The following is a 24,003-nucleotide window of genomic DNA, read 5'->3' as shown; positions in this document are numbered from 1 at the left end:
GGTTGAAAAGGATTTGCAAATCATTCTATTCCGTTTATATTTACATCTAACACAATTTCCCAACTCATATGGAAACGGGGTTTGTAGTTTTTCTATGACAGATTAACCAAAGAAACAACCACAGCACCCAGATGTTGGTCAGTAAAAAAAAAGGGGCCTGGACAGTTTTAAAGTACCAGTAGTAGGGAAAAACAAGTTGACTTTACAGTATATGCTTAATTGTGTTTTGTTGCATCCATTTAAACATATCAAATTGTATTCACAATCTGCAAAGTAGGTGAAAATACTATCTAAACATCCTAAAATGCCACAATTTCAGATTGCCATTTTGAAAATTCCGCTCCGAATGTCTTTGGCAATTTCCGTGAGTCGGGGTTGGATGACGCCAGGATGTGAATGCTTGATACTCTTGACAATATCAGATCAGTCGTATGTCCAAACAGGAAGATATGAACATCCAATCAGTCATCATCAGAGCGAGAGCAGACATTGTACAGCAAGTGATAATTTTATTATATTCGTAGATTGTATTTCTTGTTTAGAAATGAGCAATACTGCTACTGTATAGTTTCACCAAAGCTGGATCTGTTTAGCACACAGCTTCTGAAACTTGTTGCTCACCCTCCTTATATTCAAGATAAAAAATAAGGTTCTGGATCATACCTTTTCCCCAAAATAATCATTGTAGGCTCTCACAAATTCTGTATTTGCAATGTTGATGGGGAAGGGATCTGTGGTTCACACTTCTACGTCACGTGGCTGGCTTGCTCATTGTCTCTCAAAATGGCTCAGGAATCTGCATGAGATTGATACTACTTTGATCAGTCTTTTGGTGTCCTAAATTTTACTGACAATGAGCAAATTGCAAAGGATTTTGTTTAAAAGTACTTATTTTTTAATAAGACATCTAATTTGTATGTGGAATAATATGGATAATTTTGGTGAAAACTTAAAATAAGTCTTAGTCACTATAGGGCTGATTTACTAAGATCCAAATACCACGCACTAAACTGTGTGCTAAAAATAAAATAGCATGTACTCTGAGTGGCCGTGCTGAGTGTGATCTACTAACAATGCATGTACAATTGAAAAGTAGTGCAGGCCGCCTTATTTAAAAGATAATTTTACATGCAGGGCTTTTACTACAGACACAATCATTTTATTATTAGGAGCATGATAAAATTTATGTTATCATGCTCCTACTGTACCAGTGCGCTATGTGTTGAACCAGCAGCACATATCTACAATGTGGAACACATTTTCTGAAACGCAGTCTAAACAGAAACATATTCACACCGACACTTAATACTGTGCGCGAGGCTAAAGATCGCAACACCATCGCATTAGTAATAAATATATTATATATATTTTCCTATTTTAATGATGTTGGATCTGTGTTGTTGTTGTTGTTGTTGGGGACAAGTGTTGTAAATTAGCTTTGGCTACAAACACTGTGATGCATGCATCGGATAACTGTTTCAGATGTCTATGTTTTTGTATCTGTCCCTATTTCAAATAAACCTCTATAATAATAATAATAATAATAATAATATATTAAATGAAAAAAATTACATTAAAAAAATGCCAGCAGACACCAAAACGCATGACTAATTCATTTTAAATCAGACTCATAAGTCATCCAGCAGCTATTAAATTACTGTACATTCCTGACTACATTTTTCTTACACTTTGAACCCTGAGGCTTTGAACCGGTGCGGTTAATGTATGGATTTTTCTTCGCCGACGGCCATAATACATAGTTTTCAAATTAAGAAAAAACAAAAACAAGCAAATACACTGAGAATGTGTGTGCTATGGCGCCATCTTTTGGACGAGTTTGCTCACTGAAGGTGCTGTAGCGTCCTCCATTTACCAATAGTGTTTTCGACAGGAAGCAGAATTGCTGTTCAGTCTTTAGGGTCAATATGGTTTCTACTTGTTCTTTCATTCATAACTCCAAGCAACGTTTGTAAGCTTTACAGTATAACTAAAACTGCTTATAATTACGAGACCGTCCCATGTTTGATGTTATGTGTTTTCATGCATGTCTACGTGCTAAAGTAATGTAATGACTCTAGCGTCATTAGCTAATATGCTAACACTTTTACAAGTGTCTGTGTTAGTATTTTTACCTTACAACGGTATTCTCTTTTTTTTTTATTGTTTCAGTTTCACAAATTCCTCTGTATACTCACTTAGATGTCACCGTGGAGTAATTGAGTCTGGTCAGCTGATTGAGAGCTAGCTTCCACAGCAAATTGGTTCATGACAATACCTTCAGTTTTGTTTAATCAGCCGTTTTACTGCCGCATTAGACACCGTTTGGAAACACTTTGTAAATAAACATTTACGGAATCTTTGAGTAAATCAATTTTGCAATGTATATATCTGTGGCTAATGTGGGCTAATATATCGCTGTGCCCTATAGTCCAGGAAATACAGTATTTGTGATTTAACAGTTTTGTAGACAACACGGTATTACGGTTTGAAAATTTAAGTAATGCAGTTACGCGTCACTGTACCAAAAACTTGGTGTCCTTTTTTTCTGGATCTTTTACTTTGTCTGAAAATAAACTACAGTACATCTCCCAGAATCTTCTGCGCAGCACGAGTCTGCAATGTGGGGGTGTGGAGTGAAAGAGAAAGCAAGACGTGAAGTGTGTTTCTCTTTCTCGTGGATTAAGGAATTGTTTTCTTTTTAAATCTGTTCATACACAAGAACTTGCACAATTCCCACATTTCTCAACCAATTTGAACCGTTGCACCATCCACACACTCATCTCACTTTGGACAATCAAACTACCATTTTCCAAGTTCAAAATCATTCCAGGAATTTCAAGAATTCCAGGTTTTCCAAAGCCCTATTATCACTTCTTCCTGGAAAGTTTTCACAATCCACTTATTTCAACCATTTCACCTTCAAAACATTCTTTAACTGGGACAACAAAACTACCATTTTACTTTGTTCAAATTCCCGGTTTTCCTGAAATTCTGAAATACCCAGTAAAATTCAAACTGTTACTACATCAGTCCTTTTCAAATAATGCCCCCTTGGGGGGCACGGTTTTATGCCAGGGGGATCAAACGTGTGACCTCGGGGAACAAATTTTTTTTTCCTGTACCAGAATATAATGAAGCGTACGTTGCACTTGGCTTCCCTGTAACCACGGTGGGAAACGAGGAAAGACCGGTCTTCTGTCCTTAATGTTAAAGCTTGCAATGTTATGCAGAGGTATAGTTATAACAATTTTATGGATAAATTATACCATTTATAGTCACGATGGAGGGGGGGAAATATTTTCTACTTCCTAGGGGGGTGTAACAGAAAATATTTGAAAAGCACTGTACTACATCAATATCTTTCAACCGATTCCAAAAATTCCAACACCAACTCATTTATGTCATCTGGGACAATTGTGCTAGTATCAATATTTTCAAAAATTCCTGGTTTTCTCGAAATTCCCAAATGTCCAGGGAATTCCCATTCAAATCTCAAAATGTTTCGCCTTTTTTACACCCGATTCCGACACGTCAATCATCCACCCACACAGTTCACATATATCGAATGCAAAACATGTTTTCCCTTTCACAAAATTCTCAGTTTTCCCGGTAATTTCCTCCCCATTGACAATGAATGAGATATATATTATGGAATGCATATCCCAAATTTCTCATCTGATTTGAACTTAAAGGGACTGAAGTACAAGAGTCTCTAAACACGAGTACATTCTATAATAACACCAGAAAGATGCTTAGTTGCTAGCTATTTTTTATAAAGAAAAAGTCACTAAAAAACTGTAGAAACAATCTGTTGAAATATTCAACAAAGTACTTCGTGGGATAAGCAGCAACAATTTAAAATATAGCAAAATTATATAAAATAATTGTAATACCAATTAATAAAATATTTTTTAAATGTCATACATTTTTTAGCCTTTTCAAAGAAAATCGTACCATTACAAGTTATGCAAACTATACGATGACGTCATGGTGACCACTCACCAGATATCTTAGCAATCGACAATATTTATTTATAATGCACTTTTCATTTGATAATTCCCGAAGTGCTACATAAGACATAAACAAGAGAAATTGGAATAAAACAGAATTTACAGATTAAAATCAGCTGTAAGATTTAAAACTGTGCATCTTCAATCCTTTTTTAAAAGCATCCACAGTCTATGGGGCCCTGAGGTGGTCAGGAAAGGCATTCTATAAATGGGGAGCGGCAGCTTCAAAAGCCTTGTCCCCCATGGGCTTGAGCCGTGTCCTGGGCGCGAACAGACGGTGCTGTTGTACTCAGGGGCGCCGAAAAGGGGGGGTAAAGGAGACGGATTCTAGGGGCCCATGATGGAGGGGGGCCCAGAGAGGCCCCTAATGATGATGAAATTATAATGTTGCCGCTGTGCTGGGGGCCCTGTAAAGATTCTTTTCATGGGGCCCAAAATCCCTAGCGGCGCCCCTGGTTGGACTGACCGAATGTGATCTATGGAACAAGTGGATGGTTTTAAAGGCCTACTGAAATCAAATTTTTTTATTTAAACAGGGATAGCAGATCCATTCTATGTGTCATACTTGATCATTTCGCGATATTGCCATATTTTTGCTGAAAGGATTTAGTATAGAAAAACGACAATAAAGTTCGCAACTTTTGGTCGCTGATAAAAAAAAAGCCTTGCCTATACCGGAAGTAGCGTGACGTCACAGGAGGTAGGATTCCTCACAATTCCCCGTTGTTTACAATGGAGCGAGAGAGATTCGGACCGAGAAAGCGACGATTACCCCATTAATTTGAGCGAGGATGAAATATTCGTGGATGAGGAACGTTAGAGTGAAGAACTAGAGAGGCAGTGCAGGGTGTATCTTTTTTCGCTCTGACCGTAACTTAGGTACAAGGTCTCATTGGATTCCACACACTCCTTTTTCTATTGTGGATCACGGATTTGTATTTTAAACCACCTCGGATACTATATCCTCTCGAAAATGAGTCGAGAACGCGAAATGGACATTCACAGTGACTTTTATCTCCACGACAATACATCAGCGAAGCTCTTTAGCTACTGAGCTAACGTGATAGCATCTGGCTCCAATGCAGATAGAAACAAAATAAATAAATCCCTGACTGGAAGGATAGACAGAAGATCAACAATACAATTAAACCATGGACATGTAACTACACGGTTAATAACTCTCAGCCTGGCAAAGCTTAACAATGCTGTTGCTAACGACGCTGAAGCTAACTTAGCAACCGGACCTCACAGAGCTATGATAAAAACATTAGCGCTCCACCTACGCCAGCCAGCCCTCATCTGCTCATCAACACCCATGCTCACCTGGGTTCCAGCGATCGACGGCGCGACGAAGGACTTCACCCGATCACAGATGCAGTGGCGGCTAGCATCGGCTAGCGCGTCTGCTATCCAAGTAAGTACTCCTTGATGTGTTGCTACAGCCAGCCGCTAATACACCGATCCCACCTACAACTTTCTTCTTTGCAATCTCCATTGTTCATTAAACAATTTGCAAAAGATTCACCAACACAGATGTCCAGAATACTGTGGAATTGTTCGATGAAAACAGAGCTTTTTGTATGGTGACACATTGGGTAGAAATACTTCCGTTGCCGTCGTGACGTCACGCGCATACGTCATATCCAAAGGAGTTTTTCAACCGGAAGTTTAGCGGGAAATTTAAAATTGCACATTATAAGTTAACCCGGCCGTATTGGCATGTGTTGCAATGTTAAGATTTCATCATTGATATATAAACTATCAGACTGCGTGGTCGGTAGTAGTGGGTTTCAGTAGGCCTTTAAAGTATGGATATTCTTCTCAACCTCCTGCTGCGTTGTGGGTGTCAAGTGTGTAAGATGTGTAACAGGTATTGTCAGGAAGTCAAGAATGAAAATGTGTAGAGATGTGAGAGATGAGCGGATATTGTCAATTTTGGATGTAAAATAGTCAAGGAAATGGCTGCAGTTTATTGTAGTAGATGTGTGATATGAGGGTAATTGTAGTTTGAGGAGATGGTTTACTGGAGTATAGTTTTCTAGAACTGCCTAGCTTGTTAATGGTTGAGTAGTAGACAAACCTGTTTTTTTAAAGAGCTTTGGCATATAAATAAATAAATAAGTTATACTTGCATAGCGCTTTTCTACCTTCAAGGTATGAATGTTGATATTCCCGGAAGGCCAACTTATGTACGTCAAGCTAGATGTTTTTGTGGGCACGCTCCAGGGTAAGGCTTGACCTTTTCATGACGCTGTGCTGGTCCGTGTACCAGGGAGCTGGGCAGGTGAAGGTGACAGTCCGGGTTTTTTGTGGCGCATGAATGTCTATGATGAAGCCAAATGTGTCGTCGTAGTTAGGTCAATCACACAAGTGGGGAAAAGTCTGTTTTTGAATCCAGTTTGTTTAGTGAAAGAAGGACTATAATCCACTCTGGGGTTTCTGTTACGCCGAAGATTATCAGTACCTGGTGGGGCGCTGCTCTGACCAGATCCCCTGTGGATGTAGTGGAGCCCTGTTGTAGAGGAGTACCTGGATCTGCATCAAGCCTTCGGTCATCATGATAGGTGGAGACTCACCGGAGCCAGCTGTTAGCCACGGACCCGGTGAGGATAACCCACAGCCTTCACAGTTATACTAGTCTATACGCCGAGACCCAGTTTCGCACGGAAGAGACACACAGGACCAGACCGGTGCGACCAACTGTGATAACTGATGTTCGGACACAAGCATTTGGAAGAGGCCGCTCTACACCAGCCAGGTTAAGGGTCGCATTCGTCACATCAATAGCATATCGAAGTTCTATAAACTGCCACCCTGAAGCGTAGTTTCAGGCATATAGTGATACAAAGTGTCAGGGTAGAACGAATTTTGCGGTGAAGCTGAGAAGCGGCTAACAGTAGGGATGATGTTCGAAACCGGTTCTCCTGGTTGTTCGATAAGAAAAGAACAGATTCCATGGACTCGAATCCCTTTTTGAGAACCGGTTCCCGTTATCGAGGCCACTATAGTAAAGAAAAATAGTTGATTCTTTATTCGAATCTCTGGGAACGAATCCCGTCCCACAGGAAATTCCCTGTGGGACATCAAAGGAAACGACGTAGCTCAGTCATTAGGCGGCAGATATAGAAAGCAGAAAAAAAAAAAAAATGGACCGGAAAAAACGCCTCAAGGCATGGCTTCATTTTACAAAAAAATACGACGAGGAAACGGCATTATGAAATTATTGCCAGGCTTTGCTCATGTAAGGGGGGAAGTACAACAAGCATGTTGACACATGTTCAGGCCGTACATAACCCGAACGTTAGAGAACCGTGGCGTGTCTTTGACACATGAAGCAGCGACAGAGATGACCAAGCACGCCACTCTTCCTCTGCTTCAACATGCAGCCCCAGCTCCAGTGATAGTGGCGGTGAGTAACTAACGTTAACTGTTGCCGGTTAATTTCCATATTTGCTCACTTGTAGCCTTTAGGCTAAAATAACGTTACCTCTTATGTCAACCAGGACTGCAGAAATGTTAGCTAGACTAACGTTACCTAAGCATAGTCAGTGGCTAACGGTAACGTTAACCTTTTTGTATGTGTCTGATAACGTTAACGGTATCTTGTAGCCTACACCACTATTTCGTACATGAACACACTTACAGCATAACACGTCACAGTTTCGTATAATTTCACTTTACATCATGTCCGAAAAGGAGTAGGAAGAAGTAAAACTTATTTAATCCTACCCCTTTCCCAATTCAGTGTTTACAAATATATACATCATTTACTGACCCTTTTATAATAAAACAGCATCTGTGAATTAGTACATACAACAGTTTTGTAATATGTAATTAATTAATTCAGTCATTATTAATATACTGAGATGAAGAATATATTTTATTTTCAATAAGGTTGAAAGTATTTCTCATAATTCTTTGTACTTTGTAAGCACTATTAATTTGAACAACCTCTTAAAGTGGATCATATCAGTACAATGTTTAACTTACTTACCGTATATTACCAAATAAACGCCCTTGGGCAAATAACCCCTCATGTCCTAATAGCCGCCCGGGGTCTGACCCCATTTTGTGAATTAACCGCCTCTTCCTAATAACCGCCTATGTCCAAATAGCCGCCCATGGGCTGTTATTTGCATAATTTAGATTAAAATCATATTGGTTTCATTAAGCCCAATTTATAAGCTAAAAGGAAAAGCAAAGGTGCAGTAATTCTGGTAATGACGATAACAGCAGACGCGTGGAGTCCAGAGAGTTACATGACAATCAAAGGCTTAACGAAATCTGTGCCGTGATGGCTTACGTTACGTGGGGATTCTGGGTAATTAACATATTGCAATGAGTCACCGCATATAGCGTAACACACTCAACAACAACAACAAACCCACGAGGAAAAGTTTCAACATGGCAAGCAACAGTAGCAGTGAGTTGAATGAACAGGATACCGGTGGACTGATGGACGGGAATACTTTTAAGGGGTAAAAAGAACAGAAAGTTTGATTTAAAGTTCAAGCTAGCGATTGTGAAGTATGCGGAGCAGAATTCTGGTTTGGCAGCGGCCAGGCAGTTTAACGTTGACCCAAAACGTGTACGAGAATGGAAACAAAAAAAGGGAGAACTACTATCTCAGTCGGCAATCGATGGAAAACGGGCTCGCTTATCTGGTGGAGGTAGGAAGAAAGTGAGCGACGAGCTTGATGCTAATTTGTGTCAGTGGATACATCACGTTCGTGGACTGAACCACAGTGTGTCCCGCAAAATGATCCGCATTAAGGCCAAGGAGTTGTATGCCACCGCAAGTGACACCGGGGTGGTGTTTGGTGCAAAGAGTGGCTGGCTTAATCGATTCCTGCGTCGGAACAATTTACCCTCAGGAGGAGAACAACTGTTGCACAGAAGGACGCTCCCGTCGAGAAGAACTTGTAATTGAAGAGGAGGATGATGATGATGAGGGGGGTGAGGGAGAGGAAGAGGAAGGAGGAAGGGGAGGAGGAGGAGGATGATGAGTGGGGTGAGTTGCATTTGGGGTCACGTTTGCTGCAGTATTATTGTTTTGATGGTTTTATAGAGTACTTAGTACCATAATGTAATTTTTCCTGTATACTGCTTTATTTAAAACTTAGAGTACTGTAGATTTTATTTTATTTAAGACAGTATTATTGTTCTGTTTTGATGGTGGGTTTTATACTTGAGTACTTGGTACCATATTTTTATTTTTCCCGGGAGGCTGCTTTATTTAAAAAGTTTATTTTTAGTATTGGTATTCTATTTGACAATTGTTGCACTACTGCCATGTTGAGGCCTTGTTGATCTCTTGTCTTTTGATAGCCTACCTCATGTTGATCTCTTGTTTTTTTGTTTGTATGTTTACAATAGCTTTTACATTTAAAGTTTTTGTACAAAAAAAAAATGCTGGACAGTAACCATTGTAACCAAATAATGGCCTGGTGCAAAAATAAATAAAAGCCTTGTGCAAATAACCACCTGCTTCTTTTAAACGCCTGTCTCCAAAATCGATTTTGTGAAATAAACGCCCGGGCTACTCTTTGGTAGTATACGGTAATCAATTACATCATTTAATTTCACATACTAATGCTAAAGACTTAATAACAGACACCCTAGTCTTCACATTCAGCTAATTTCCCCCCTAATTCAAAGCTGTGTCTGTCCCTCATTTTCCCTCCAAGACAAGGACGTGCAGTCATTCCTGGAGGAGGCCACACTGATGGACCCCAGAAGGTTTAGATACAGACTGGAGGAGGATGTCGTCAAACCTATCTGTGTGTCCAAGCTAGTTCCACGCCAAGTGAACGTGTTTTTTCCACCGTTGGCGACACGATTAGCGAAGAGCGGGTCAGACTTGATCCTGAAAAAGCAGACATGCTAATTTTTTGGAAGAAGAATTGTTGATTGATGACTGGTGTTCTTAGTGTCATAATGTGTGTAGTTAGTATGTTCCAATAGCAGCAGAAGTGCACTTTTTGGAGAGCGGTATTATTTTCAGTTTTGTGCCCAAGGGACTGATTTTATTTTAACACGATATTATTTATACACCTATAGTGATCTCAGAGACAGGTTGTTATATATATATATATATATATATATATATATATATATATATATATATATATATATATATATATATATATATATATATATATATATATATATATATATATATATATATATATATATATATATATATATATATATATATATATATATATATATATATATATATATATATATATATATATATATATATATATATATATATATATATATATATATATATAAACATATATATATTTTTTTAGGGGGGTAGCAACAGTCAATATTTATTTATTAGGGTCCGCCCTGTACCCTGTACAAAGGAGCAGGGAGTCCTTTGTACTGGTTACAAAGGAACCTATTGAGGGAGTCCTTTGTACTGGTTACAAAGGAACCTATTGAATTTGTAATGTTTATTATTAGGGTCCGCACAGGACCTTTTCAAAAGGAATCCCAAAGGGAGTCCTTTTGCAATGGGACGAAAGGACCCTATTGAAATTGTAAGGTTTTATTATTATTAGGTTCCGCCCTGTACCCTGTACAAAGGACTCCCCCAGGGAGTCCTTTGTACTGGTTACAAAGGAACCTATTGAATTTGTAAGGTTTATTATTCTTCTTCTTCTTCTTCTACCGGCCGCCTCTTCGAGCAGCAATTTGACCCACTTAACATGCTCCAAAACTCACCAAATTTGACACACAAATCAGGACCTGCGAAAATTGCAAGTTAATAACAAAACCAAACCCCAAAAATAAAAATTGCGCTCTAGCGCCCCCTAGGAAAAAATAAAAACAAACTGCCTGTAACTCCCACTAGGAAGGTCGTAGAGACATGAAACAAAAACCTCTATGTAGGTCAGACTTAGACCTACATTTCATAATTTTACATCCTCGGGCAAAAACCAACAAGAAGTTGGCAATTTCCCCTTCAAGACAAATTTGTACTAAAAAAACTCATTTTTGCCTCTTTGAGCTGTAATTTGACCCCCTTAAAATACTTCAAAACTCACCAAACTTCTCACACACATCGGGACTCGTAAAAATTGCGATCTCAAAAAATAACCGAACCCCGAAACTCAAAATTGTGCTCTAGAGCAATTTTTTAATAAAACAGAGAAAAAACTGCTTTTTAGAGGAAAACTCAGACAAAACTGCTTATAACTTCCGGTAGGAACGTCTTAGAGACATGAAACAAATACCTCTATGTAGGTCTCGCCTAGACCTACATTTCATAGATTGACATCCTTCAGCGAAAATCAACAGGAAGTTAGCTATTCCTCCTTCAAAACAAAATTTTTGTTACAACCGGTCACCAAACATCAAACGTTATCTCCTCTGAGCCCGTTTGTCGTTCCGGCTTCAAACTGCTACAGGAGAGAGATTGAACCCTTCTGACTAAAAGTTGACGAAAGAGTTGTGATTCGTGCTACCGTTTTGATTTTACGAGCCTTCAAAGACCCGCAGCACTGATGCTGCTCCGGTGCCAAAAATGACAACGAAAATGCGATTACTCCTTCTTTGTCCTCAATACACACAATACCCTATAATGACAATGTGAACTCAGACACAACTTCCTCTAACTCCCAGTACGAATATCGTAGAGACACGAAACAAAAACCTCTATGTAGGTCTCACTCAGGACTACCACTGGACAAAAGTATTGGGACACCTAGGACTAGCACCTGCCAAAAAGCGGACCCGTCCAATGCTGCTTGCAGCTTTAATTATTATTATTCCGCACCTTTGCGCACTACTTTGACCCCCTTAACATGCTTCAAAACTCACCAAATTTTACACACATACAAAAAGTGTTCGAGAACACTTTAGTCAAAAAAACCAAACCCCAAAAATCTAAACTGCGCTCTAGCGCCCCCTAGGAAAAAACAACAACAAACTGCCTGTAACTCCCACTAGGAAGGTCGTAGAGACATGAAACAAAAACCCTTATGTAGGTCTCACTTAGACCTACAATTCATAATTTCACATCCTCGGGCAAAAACCAACAGGAAGTTGGCAATTTCCCATCTTAGACAAAAATGTACTAAAAACACTGCTTTTTACGTCTTTGACCTCTAATTTGACCCCCTTAAAATACTTCAAAACTCACCAAAATTCTCAAACACATCAGGACTGGTGGAAATTGCCATCTAAAAAAAAACCGAACCCCAAAACTCAAAATTGTGCTCTACAAAATTTTAAAAAAAAAAACAGAACAAAAATGCTCCTCAGAGGAAAACTCAGACAAAACTGCTTGTAACTTCCGGTAGGAACGTCTTAGACACATAAAACAAATACCTCTATGTAGGTCTCACCTAGACCTACATTTCTTAGATTGACATCCTTCAGCAAAAATCAACAGGAAGTTTGCTATTCCTCCTTCCAAACTAAATTTTTGTTACAACCGGTCACCAAACATCAAACGTTATCTCCTCCGAGGGCGTTTGTCGTTTCGGCTTCAAACTGCTACAGGAGAGAGATTGAACCCTTCTGATTACAAGTTGAAGAAAGAGTTTTGATACGTGCTACGGTTTTGATTTTACGAGCCTTCAAAGACCCGCAGCACTAAAGCTGCTCCGCTGCTGTAATTTTACGCGCCTTCAAAGAAAACAACCACTGTGCCGCAACACCTAGGAAAAAGACACAGACACAACTTCCTCTAACTCCCAGTACGAATATCGTAGAGACACGAAACAAAAACCTCTACGTAGGTCTCACTCAGGACTACCACTGGACAAAAGTATTGGGACACCTAGGACTAGCACCTGCCAAAATGCGGACCCGACCAACGCTGCTTGCAGCTTTAATTTAATTTTATTTTTTCCTTATAAAATAAAAGTGAGCTTTTGTTAAACCAAATATTGTGTGTTTTTTTCCATATACAACAACCTATCTGGATTCGATAAGAGAATCGATAAGGAATCGGTTTGATAAGAGGATTCGATAATGGGCTCGAACTCGATAATTTGTTATCAAACATCATCCCTAGCTAACAGTCAACGCAAGCATCTCCTCTCCGCCCCATCTTGGGGAAACCCTGCTTTATGTATTACGATTTATGTAATGAGCAGCTTTTTTTGTTCTGGGAAATGTGTTGGATTGTATGGTCTTTGTTCTAAATTAAGGATATTTATTTAATAGATGGTCACATTTGCACAATTCCACATATCGGTAAGGAAATATGAAGAAGCAGAGCTTATATTTAATCCTTTCTCATCTTGTCTTTTACTGATAATACATTCACACCATAACTTACAAGTTTCAGTTAAGTTCACTATTTGTGTGAAAGAAAGGAAGGTGTTGGGGTAAAAATTAACTAAATCATACTAATAAATTTAAAAAACAATCACATCTTATGTTGTAATGCTTTATTAGCCCCAGTCGCTGCACATGAAAAACTAGTTTTGTGATTCCAGAGGAAATAAACTACTAAACTATTTTCACTCTACGCTTTCCTGTTTTTCATGAGTAATTATTCTGTTGCCCACTTTTTCTGTCCTCTTCTCCACCCGTCCACCACCGCAAATAGAGTGTGGGAGAGCACAACTAGCAAGAGGGGACATACTGCTTTTCTATCCTTTTTAACAGTCTCTTATCTCTGTCCTCCTTCTGCACCAGTCTCACTAATTTTATCCTTATTTCTGTGGATATCACTTTCTGCCATGTCACTCGCTCAGCTCTCGTTTGTCTCCGCATTTCGAATAGCCATTATTACTGACTGGAATGCACAGAATTTATTGGCTGAGCAGTGCCATGTGGGCTGGTTTAACTTGTGTGCAATTGGTCAGTGTATTTCTTCAGCTGATGAGCAAGTACCATACAGTCTGTAAAAGCTGTGCCAGTTAAAATGGAAGAGCACTGTCAAAACTTAGTACTTTAATTGACTATACGTTCATGTTCATACGCAATGGCATCTGGGTCTGAACTCGGACCCACAAATAGTGATCCCTGACTTACAAGATGTTACTCATACAATATCACCTTCTAGCACTTTGTGGGCGAATTTGGATTAAAAATTTGCCAAATACCTCTTTCTCCCCGTTCTGTATACGACTGATTATGTTAGCACCAGTGTCATTATGGAACCAAATCTTGGGTACCCATTCCTGGTTATTGTGTCACAAAGCTGTGCGCTAATAAGAAAAGATTCCTTACCGTTTTTCCAGATCCAGTCTGGGCACAGGCCATGAGATCTCGACCAGCAGAGATGATAGGGATGCCATGCTTCTGAACTGGAGTTGGCTTTGAATAGCCAGATTTACTTACATTTTTTCTCAAGGACTCACAAAAGTATGCCTCGTCAAACGTCTACAATGGGGACAAGATAGTTCATAACAAAATTAACTACAAAAAAACCCAACTGACTTGGAGAGAGCTCTCACCATTATAGCCGGTGGTGCATTGGTCCCACTCACATCTACCATGATGTCATCGTATTTATTAAAATTAATGCCTTGCTGATAGTGTGCAAATACAGAGTCCTCATCTTCAGGAAGGGCTGGAGGAACATAGGTGACTTTTGGTCCTGTAGGCCAAAATAAAGATAGGTATTGTGTCTTGGGGTTTGACAAGCTCAAGCCTATTATACAGAGTATTTTTAACATCACATTACCCCTCAACTTACGTTCACTATTATCCTGGTTTTCTTGATCATTAGCATCCCCTGTATTTAGATACAAAAGTTAGGTACATCCATGGCATGATTGAAATTAGCAAAAGCATCACCTTTAGGGAAGACTTCCTCATTCTTTCCACGGTATCCTGCAGGTGTAAGACAACATTCTAATATCAAATTATAACATTAAAAAAAGTTCTTAATGGATTTGTCGTTTACCTCCTCCAAAGCCACCCTGGCCACCACCTTAAAATTGTAAAAGAGTTACTCTACATTTAAAATTTTAAATGAAACACTTCAAGAATCAGCATATACCTTCTGTGTGGCCGCCTCTTCTTCCTTTAAAGCCTGTTCAGAACATGCCAAATCAGTTCAGAATAATTAAGTCTTCTGAATCTTAAACAGTCTAAAATGGTGGTTGTTGCTACAGTAGATTAACATTTCGTTGTGGCGGAAAATCTAAACATAACTTTTGCAGGCTACTTAGTCAAACCACTGTCTTAATAACTATTAGTTTTCCCCTCTAAACAGTAAATTGTTAGTACAACAATCATATATTGATGAATGTTGTTCAAATTAATTGTAGGTTTTAACAAGAGTAATTTTCTCAAATGTCATAAAATTTGCTGCAACAAAGTGTTCAAATTCTGCAAGCTATACCAACTGATCCATTTCATGTCTCATGCTTCTGTTCTTACAGAAATAATACCTTGGGCTACTAAGCAATTATCAGTGCTTCTCAAATATTTTCTGTTACACCACAGTAGGAAAAAGAAAATATTTCGTCTTCTACTCTGCCTTTTTTGAGAGAATAAGTCAGAAGATTGACGAAATGAGAGCAGACGGTTGACGATCTTAAATCCGGTGTCAAAGGAAAGATAGCGGCTGATATGGAGCCACTCAAGAACATTCTCTCATCCCATAGCAGGGATCTTCTTTCTAAAAAATGGGATGATACGGAGAGCCGCTCAAGGTGGAATAATGTCCAAGTTGTGGGCCTCCCTGAGGGCTGTGAGGGCCGCCGTCCGACTGAGTTCACTGCTCAAATCTTGCCGTTGGTCCTGAAACTTGACGACAAACCCATACAAGACCGTGCTCACCGGATCCTCAGTACTAGGCCTTAAGACGGCAAACCTCTTCAGCCACTTGTTGTAAAAGTACATTTATTTCAAGTCCAGAACCAGATTCTACGAAGAATGGGTGAGACTGCTACGCTATTCGATATGGGCAAGAAGATTTACAATTTTTCCCCAAACTTCACCCCATCTGTGACTCTGTGGCGAGCTGCCTTTGCTGCGGTGAAAAGTCTAAATTCATGTCCCAACTTGAAGTTTGAACTTCTCTTTCCGCTGACGTTTCAGATCACCTTATCCAACATCCAGACGCACAGATGTGATAATCCAACGAAGGCGGTGACCTTTGTGGACAAAAACATTAAAATGGGTGTTGCCCCAGATTAAATCTAGGAGGCATGCTAGCATTTTAGCTGGTCGCCGCCGTTTTGGAGCTAGAGGACGACAAATACCAGAGGCGTGAGATAGGAGAGGGAATTAAAAACCTGTATAGGTAATGAGAAAAAACTCTTGAAGAATAAATTGACTAGTTTGACAACGCATATCTGGTGGATAATTTGTACTCTACCGCTCAGAACGCAGACACAGAGAAAAGCTCCCGACAGGCAGAGCATGACGTCCTTGCAACGGACCGTGCTAGTGAACAAATACTTCGTTAAAGATCTCAAGTTTTATGAAAGTGGTGATAAAGCTGGTAAACTATTAGCTCGTCAACTACGCCAGATATCAGCATCCCATTATATTCTGCATATTATTTCCTATTCACGCATAGCTAGATGATTTCAAGATCAATAATGTATTTAGGAATTTCCTCTGAAGAAGAAACATTATTGTAGACAAGAACAATGTTTCATGGACCAAGTAGAAATTGAATGTGCACATTAAAACAAGCATTTTAAACGAAGTAATATGGCAGAAACCAAATAAAAGATAAATAAATGATAAATGGGTTATACTTGTATAGCGCTTTTCTACCTTCAAGGTAAACAATTAAAACAAATGTAAGACTTGTGCAAGATGGCACCTGATGGCCACAAGACTTAACTATAACTAGATTGGTCATATCTAGTCTGGACTTGATGTGACCAATCTAAGTCTATGAACATGAACTGATGAAGCCTACTCGGGTGAGAGGCAAATCGTCTTCTTAGATAAACCAAACAGTCCAGTTGTGACACCCTAAAACTACCTCTAGGGGTTTCCGCACTCAACTGTATGCATTTTTTTCAAGTTTGCCTTTTCTTTGGCCCAACCCTATATTGTTATTAATTTTCTCTGCCCATAGTATAAAAAAACAGCATTGTCAAAAAAAAACAATGACTTGTGTGTTGTGTGGGAACTGTTGGTTAAGTGTAGTAAACCTTTTCATGAACACACTCACCTGAATGTGTGTTCCTACATTTGTGTTGGATTTAGATTTTTATGCAACATCTTGGCCAAAGAACCATATTTACATGTAGGACGTTAGTTAGGTAGGAAGTATATGTTAGGAAGTGTTTCAATGAAGAAAAAAAATATCATATTGCCCCTTTAAGACTTTTACAAAAAATTTTATAGACTTTAAGACATTTCAAGGCCATGAATACCAATTCTTGTATTTGAGACTTTAAGACCTGATGGGTATCCTCTATGATTTTCAGTACACCAGTGATACTTTGTTTACTGCAGAATGCAGTATTTGCTGATATCTTAATAAATAATTTTAGGAGGGGGAAAAAAGTTTTCTTTATATACAAAAAAACGTACCGTGAATTACCTGACCCGTTGCACCAGTCGCCTTTTACTTGATGTGCAGGTCTGGATGATTGTCTTTCAAATGTTTTGCCCAGTTTGAAGTATTACCATCTTTAACGAGGCATTCAACGCTTTACTTTTCTTGTTTTGCCATGTTGCGCTTGCTACACCCTTTCCCGCACCCTGCCTTTCAATACAATTGCAAATTATATACGCTACCTGTCCCGCCAGGGGCATACGCTTCTCTACCCTCTCCTTTATCTCTCCTGATTTTGCTTCTTTTTTCTTAACTTTCTTGGAGCCTCTTTTTGCACTGCACTCTAAAATCGAACTAATGGATTTTTTAAACGAAATAGACGAGATCTCAACGAAAAGGGGAACATGCCTGTCCTGATGGAACGTTGTTTCTAGACACAAAATGGAAGCTTGGGAGAAGTGGAGTGCCACGTGATTCTTTCAGTCAAGGAATTTGAAGACATCTATTTATTTAAAACACATTTAAGTCGTTAAGTGTTTTTATGCTCCAGCTACAAAAATATTAAATAAAACATTTGAAGAACTTTAACCTTGCACCTTTATGGAGTTTCTGTCTTGTTAAAAGATATTCTGGACTTTCCCAGTCTTTGAAAATGGGTAAAATTGCAAATATGCATGACGTGTTTTTTTGGCTAATGTTGTCCAAGCGCCTTTGCGAATTACAATTAAATTCTGAGCTGATCCCCTCACTTAACAGAATTATGCTTACACTACCACAAAGTGAAATCTTACATGGAACTCCAAAGTGACGGTGACTGACCTTGGGGTCTTGTAATTGTTAGATTTTCAAAAATATCGCCCCACCAGTGGCTTCTTTCTTACCAAACTTCTTGCCAAGAGGACAGGGCTGTGTGCAGCTTGGACAAACACAATATCTCTCTCTTGGTGCCAAATTGTTTGGTAAGGGAGCAGATACGTCTCAATGAAGTACAAATTTTTTAATAATGCATGTTTTTCCTGAATACGTTTTAGTTTATTGTGCTACTGTTTAAATAATACTAACATGAAATAATGGACTGGTCTCTTCTTCAAGGTGTAAACATCTAAAATCAGCAAGGTGTCAAAATAATGTCTTCCCCCCCTTCAACACACAATTTTTGGGTTGCACACCGCACGCTTGCCAACATGTAAGGAAGGGAGTCAGAGTGCTCCCTTGAGCTGAGACCACGACGGTTCTGTGTCAACTTAACAGTAGTCAAGAAGCATTTAATTGATTTACAAATGATTTTGGCAACCTCTACTGCTGTGCAAAACAGAAAACACAGTAGGCCACAGAAAGTTTTTTAGCTGCAGTAACTACAATTACCAAGAATCAATCATTACTTTCTTACATGTTCCCAGAGCTCGTACTGACTTTAGTTTTTAAGCAATCTATATTGACGATCCAACTAAAAATAATGGTACTCATTTCATTCTAAGGCTTGGGCTGTATCTTAGTACTAGATAGCAGCAATCATTTAAACAGTACCTCTGTTTTAGGTGTGGTGTAACAACACTTTGTAGCCACTTTGGATTTTGTTTGTGTGTTGCTGACCTCTTAGCAACCATCTAAAAAGAGATTGCTCTCATAAAAAGGTCCAAAAAAATAAACAAACTTAAAAAGGGTTCTGGAGCGAGCATTACGGTGTCCTATTTACTTTAGCACTTAAAATTCCTGTCAAAACAACAATCTAAATGAAAAACAGACCGCTGCCCCACATTGTGCTCCTCTTCCCTCAGAGCAAATACTCCACATAATCAAGACAGGCTCACAATTTTACATCAACAATTAACCTACCATTTTCTTGTGCAACATTGTTGTCATCTGTGAAATTAAGAACATTTAGATGAATTTAGGAGCATATGGTGCAAGGCAAGACGTATAAAACAAACCACACCACTGAATTGTTTCTGATCACTCACCAAAATCACGACCTGATGTAACACACAGATCAGAAATTTAAATTAAAAATATTTTACACACAATTTCCTTATTTGAAAACGCCTCACCTCCGCGTCCTCTTCCTCTGAAACCTCCTCGTCCCCCTCTGTTATTATTCCAGCTGCTCATTTCTAATTACATTTAAAGATTAGCGCCACACGTACCCTATGTATTTTTGTAGATACAAAAGCTTACCAGTTCCAATCTCATCAGGACCTGCAACACAAAGCACCACATGAAATGAGTTATTTTCATGATTAAGTTCTACTTTGTTGACAAATGCATTTTGTTATTTGATATTGTCCAGGGTGTACCCTGCCTGCCCCGCCCGAATGCAGCTGAGATAGGCTCCAGCACCCCCCATGACTCCAAAAGGGATAAGCAGTAGAAAATGGGTGGATGGATATTCTGGTCTTTACACAACTCAAGCGTTTTTAAATTGGCCAGTTTTTTGGTTTTAAAACAGAACTAAGCTGAATTTCATACTGTTAATTTGCTCATTGTTTACTCAGTTGACAACAGTGAGTCATTATTTGGTTTGGTCCACATTTTAGGGGCCCTACAGTTTGGTTAACAGGAGTGTGACAAAATAGAAAACTTTTTTTGATATTTAAAATAACGATAGATAATACACTCAGCCGCATGTCATTTATTTTCTACCCGTAATACACATGTCTTACACAGTTGGAGATTTTATGTTACAATGCATCCATCCATCCTTCCGCTTATCAGAGGTTGGGTCGCGGCGGCAGCAGCCTAAGCAGGGAAGCCCAGACTTCCCTCTCCCCAGCCACTTCGTCCAGCTCCTCCCGGGGTATCACGAGGTGTTCCCAGGCCAGCCGGGAGACAGTCTCCCCAATGTGTCCTTGGTCTTCCCCGTGGCCTCCTACCGGTTGGACGTGCCCTCAACACCTCCCTAGGGAAGCGTTCGGGTGGCATCCTGACCAGATGACCGAACCACCTCATCTGGCTCCTCTCGATGTGGAGGAGCAGCGGCTTTACTTTGAGCTCCTCCCGGATGACAGAGCTTCTCACCCTCTCTCTAAGGGAGAGCCCTGCCACCTGGCGGAGGAAACTCATTTCGGCCACTTGTACCCGTGATCTTGTTCTTTCAGTCATAACCCAAAGCTCATGACCATAGGGGAGGATGGGAATGTAGATCGATCGGTAAATTGAGAGCTTTGCCTTCCGGCTCAGCTCCTTCTTCACCACAACGGATTGATAAAGCGTCCGCATAACTGAATACGCCACACTGATCCGCCTGTCGATCTCACAATCTACTCTTCCCTCACTCGTGGTCGTGAACAAGACTCCAAGGTCTTTGAACTCCTCCACATGGGGCAGGGTCTCCTCCCCAACACGGAAATGGCACTCCACCCTTTTCCGGGCGAGAACCATGGACTCGGACTTGGAGGTGCTGATTCTCATCCAGGTCGCTTCACACTCTGCTGCGAACCGATCCGGTGAGTTCCACGACCAGGACAGAAAAAACTAAATTTTCATCCTGAATCCGAGATTTGACTATCCGGCGTAGCCTCCTCACCAGCACACCTGAATAGTCCTTACCGGGAAGGCTGAGGAGTGTGATCCCACGATAGTTGGAACACACCCTCGGCTTCCCCTTCTTAAAGAGAGGAACTGCCAATATGTCTGCCAATCCAGAGGTACCGCCCCCCCAATGTCCACAAGATGTTGCAGAGTCTTGTCAACCAAGATAGCCTTACAGCATCCTGAGCGTTAAGGAACTGGGGGTGGAGCTTTTTAACTACCTCGGCAACCTCAGCCCTAGAAATAGGAGAGCCCACCAGATTCCCCAGAAACTGCTTCCTCATAGGACGACGTGTTGGGGAGCACTTACCAGTACTCCCTCGAGTGTATCCAAAAAGGATGGGTACTCTGAACTGCTGTTTGGTGTGTAAGCACAACAGTCAGGACCCGTCCCCCCACCTGAAGGCAGAGGGAAGCTACCCTCTCGTCCACTGGGTTGAACTCCAACGTGCAGGCTTTGAACCAGGGTCAACAAGAATTGCCACCCCAGCCTGTCGCCTCTCACTGCGTGCTACGCCAGACTGGAAGAGAGTCTAGCCCCTCTCGAGAGAACTGGTTCCAGAGCCCTTGCTGTGCGTCGAAGTTAGTCCGACTATATCCAGCCAGAACTTCTCCACCTTGCGCACTAGCTCAGGCTCCTTGCCCCCCAGCGAGGTGACGTTCCACGAGCTAGCTTATGTACCCGAGGATCGGACCGCCAAGTGCCCTGCCTTAGGCTGCTGCCCAGTTCACATCGCACCCGACCTCTATGGGCCCTCCCAAGAGTGGTGAGCCCATTGGAGGGGGGACCCATGTTGCCTCTTTGGGCTGTGCCCGGCCGGGCCCCATGGGGAAAAGCCCGGCCACCGGGCGCTATCCATCGTGCCCCAACTCCGGGCCTGGCACCAGAGGGGTGCCCCGGTGACCCGTGTCCAGGCGAGGGAAATCTGAGTCTCTGTTGTTTTATTTCTATTACAATACAGTACATTTAAATTGGGAAAATGGAAATGTAATCCGAGTAGAAAACTCTTCTCTATTCCCCGTTCAATGTGTTTGGACATATTGGTGGATTGGATTGCATATGCGCAGCGACTCTTAAGATCCTTGTCTGTAAGTACATCAGAAGAAGACAAAGAACAGTGTCGGTGTTGTCAAAACCATTTTCTCAGGGTCAAGAGTTGCCTTCGATTTTTTTTATTTTTGAGACATGTTAGTGACACATTTTATTAGTTCTCTATCAAACAGGTAAACGTGGCTCTTCTGTTGTTGTTTCAGGTCACTCACAGACAAGGAACTGTGCATCTGAAATCTACCATGTCTCCAAACAATGAATGGTGAATAGAGAAAATAGTTTTGCACTCGATGTTTTATTTCCTATATTCAAACACTATCAATTTGGATAATGAACAATCTATTTTCGTTTTTTTATCATCAGACCAAAAAACGGGAAAAATGTATTTTTATGTTAAATAATTTTTCTTTTCCCAACTATAAACCGATGGCCGTGACATACACAGACTATTTATTACACAATCTATTTAGTATTTTGTTCAATCACAGATAGGCTGTGACTAAGTTTAAATGGCTTTGTAGACACACTGAGACGAAGTGTATAAGTTCATGGTGTCCTTTGTTGTGTTTTTTAAGCTGCAACTTTTTTTTCCTCAGAATTTAAGTAACTTGAAGTGTTTCGTCAAGAAGATTGTGATATGTACATTTTCACAATGTGCTTGTAATAAATATGAAATAAAATAAAACAAAGAAAACAATCTCAAGTTGTCTTCATTTTCAAGTTATTATGCTCTCATTTTACCAGTCCGGCCTAATTGAGAACAGATTTTTCCCCTTGAACTAAAATGAGTTTGACACCCCTGATATAAACGTTTATTTCTCATTACTGTAGAACTGTTTACCATTGTACTGCAAGGTAAATCATTTTGTTATATATTAAACAAAATGTAAAATTTACTCTTTTTTCAGTAAGCAAAAATGTAAGTACATTTTTTTCCCACTGGAAAAAAAGTTTTTTTATTGCCATCACGTGATCACTGCATTGTTGCTTATTCTTCCCTGTTGATGGGCATGTATTTCCAATCCAATGGAAGCTGATATATTACAATGATACATTTGGCTTTGTAATATTTTTTTTTCCCCTCCTAATTTGTGTTACTTTGCAGCACTTCTTCCTGGCAAGTCGCGAGTAGGGAGGATGCCAGTGCTTTCTGTATGTGAAAGCTGGCGCCCAGCTCTCCGCCCACCGAACCAAAGATTGTGAATGAATAGAAAGAGGTCTCATTAAACCATATCCAATTGTATTTACAATTCGAAAGCATGTGAAAACAGTCTAAAATGTCACAAAATGCCACAAATTTAGTCAGCCATTTAATATTCCGCTTTGAAAACGTTCGTTAATTTCCGTAGAGTCCATTCTGACCATGTTATTCAAACAGTAATAATGGAAATATGCAAACATTTAAGAGATGTGCTGTTTATCAGTCACAATCCTTAAGTCAAGAACACATATGCTTGGCTTTTTCATGCATTTAAGTCAAAAGATCAAGGGTCCTCTGTTGCGCTCATTATACCCTCTCTAAAAACGTCCAGAAACTGCCAACAATACTCAATTTACAAGTCGTGACCTGAAAATTAACCAAATATAAATGATATACCTGTAAGTGCCAACGCAAACGGACTATTTTAGCGGCGCATTGAGTTAAAGGTAGCTTACGCTAATGTTAACACTATAAGCTGGCAACTGCTTTTGTTTCGTTTCAAACTAGCTAAAAGTACATTCTACATTATAATTTGTGTATCTCTCACAAAGTTGACCAACAGGCTGGTCAACTTTCACATCCCCAATGTGGCAAAAAAGACAAAAAGACGCTTGTTGCAACTTTTTTTAACCCTTCGTGAGGATTGTGATTCAATCTTCATCTAAACAGAATTATGTGAACCCCCGTCGGTCGACATCCCAGTGAGTTTGGAAATATTAGTGTTTTACAAAACCCAAAACCAGTGAAGTTAGCACTTTGTGTAAATTGT

At 39.9% G+C, this 24,003-nt stretch overlaps 1 protein-coding gene across 2 annotated transcripts in view; it reads right to left on the bottom strand.

The window, feature by feature from the left end:
- ddx4 (DEAD (Asp-Glu-Ala-Asp) box polypeptide 4) overlaps positions 1-24,003 on the bottom strand; it is a 91,792-nt gene that overhangs the window by 58,962 nt on the left and 8,827 nt on the right. Inside the window, exons 5-14 of one of the 2 annotated variants that reach the window (XM_062054101.1) lie at positions 19,630-19,650; positions 19,503-19,565; positions 19,416-19,427; positions 19,291-19,317; positions 14,986-15,018; positions 14,890-14,916; positions 14,781-14,837; positions 14,680-14,718; positions 14,438-14,580; positions 14,211-14,363 (exon numbers count right to left, since the gene is read on the bottom strand). In XM_062054101.1, the coding sequence (XP_061910085.1) occupies positions 14,211-14,363; positions 14,438-14,580; positions 14,680-14,718; positions 14,781-14,837; positions 14,890-14,916; positions 14,986-15,018; positions 19,291-19,317; positions 19,416-19,427; positions 19,503-19,565; positions 19,630-19,650 (575 nt within the window). The remainder of the gene's footprint in view (positions 1-14,210; positions 14,364-14,437; positions 14,581-14,679; positions 14,719-14,780; positions 14,838-14,889; positions 14,917-14,985; positions 15,019-19,290; positions 19,318-19,415; positions 19,428-19,502; positions 19,566-19,629; positions 19,651-24,003) is intronic. The other variant, XM_062054102.1, reaches the window with a different exon arrangement.

This window comes from Entelurus aequoreus, linkage group LG07, assembly GCF_033978785.1.
Source record: "Entelurus aequoreus isolate RoL-2023_Sb linkage group LG07, RoL_Eaeq_v1.1, whole genome shotgun sequence".
Classification (NCBI taxonomy): domain Eukaryota; kingdom Metazoa; phylum Chordata; class Actinopteri; order Syngnathiformes; family Syngnathidae; genus Entelurus; species Entelurus aequoreus.
The sequence above is the reverse complement of the archived record's forward strand: the minus strand, read 5'-3'. Positions and strand labels throughout refer to the sequence as shown.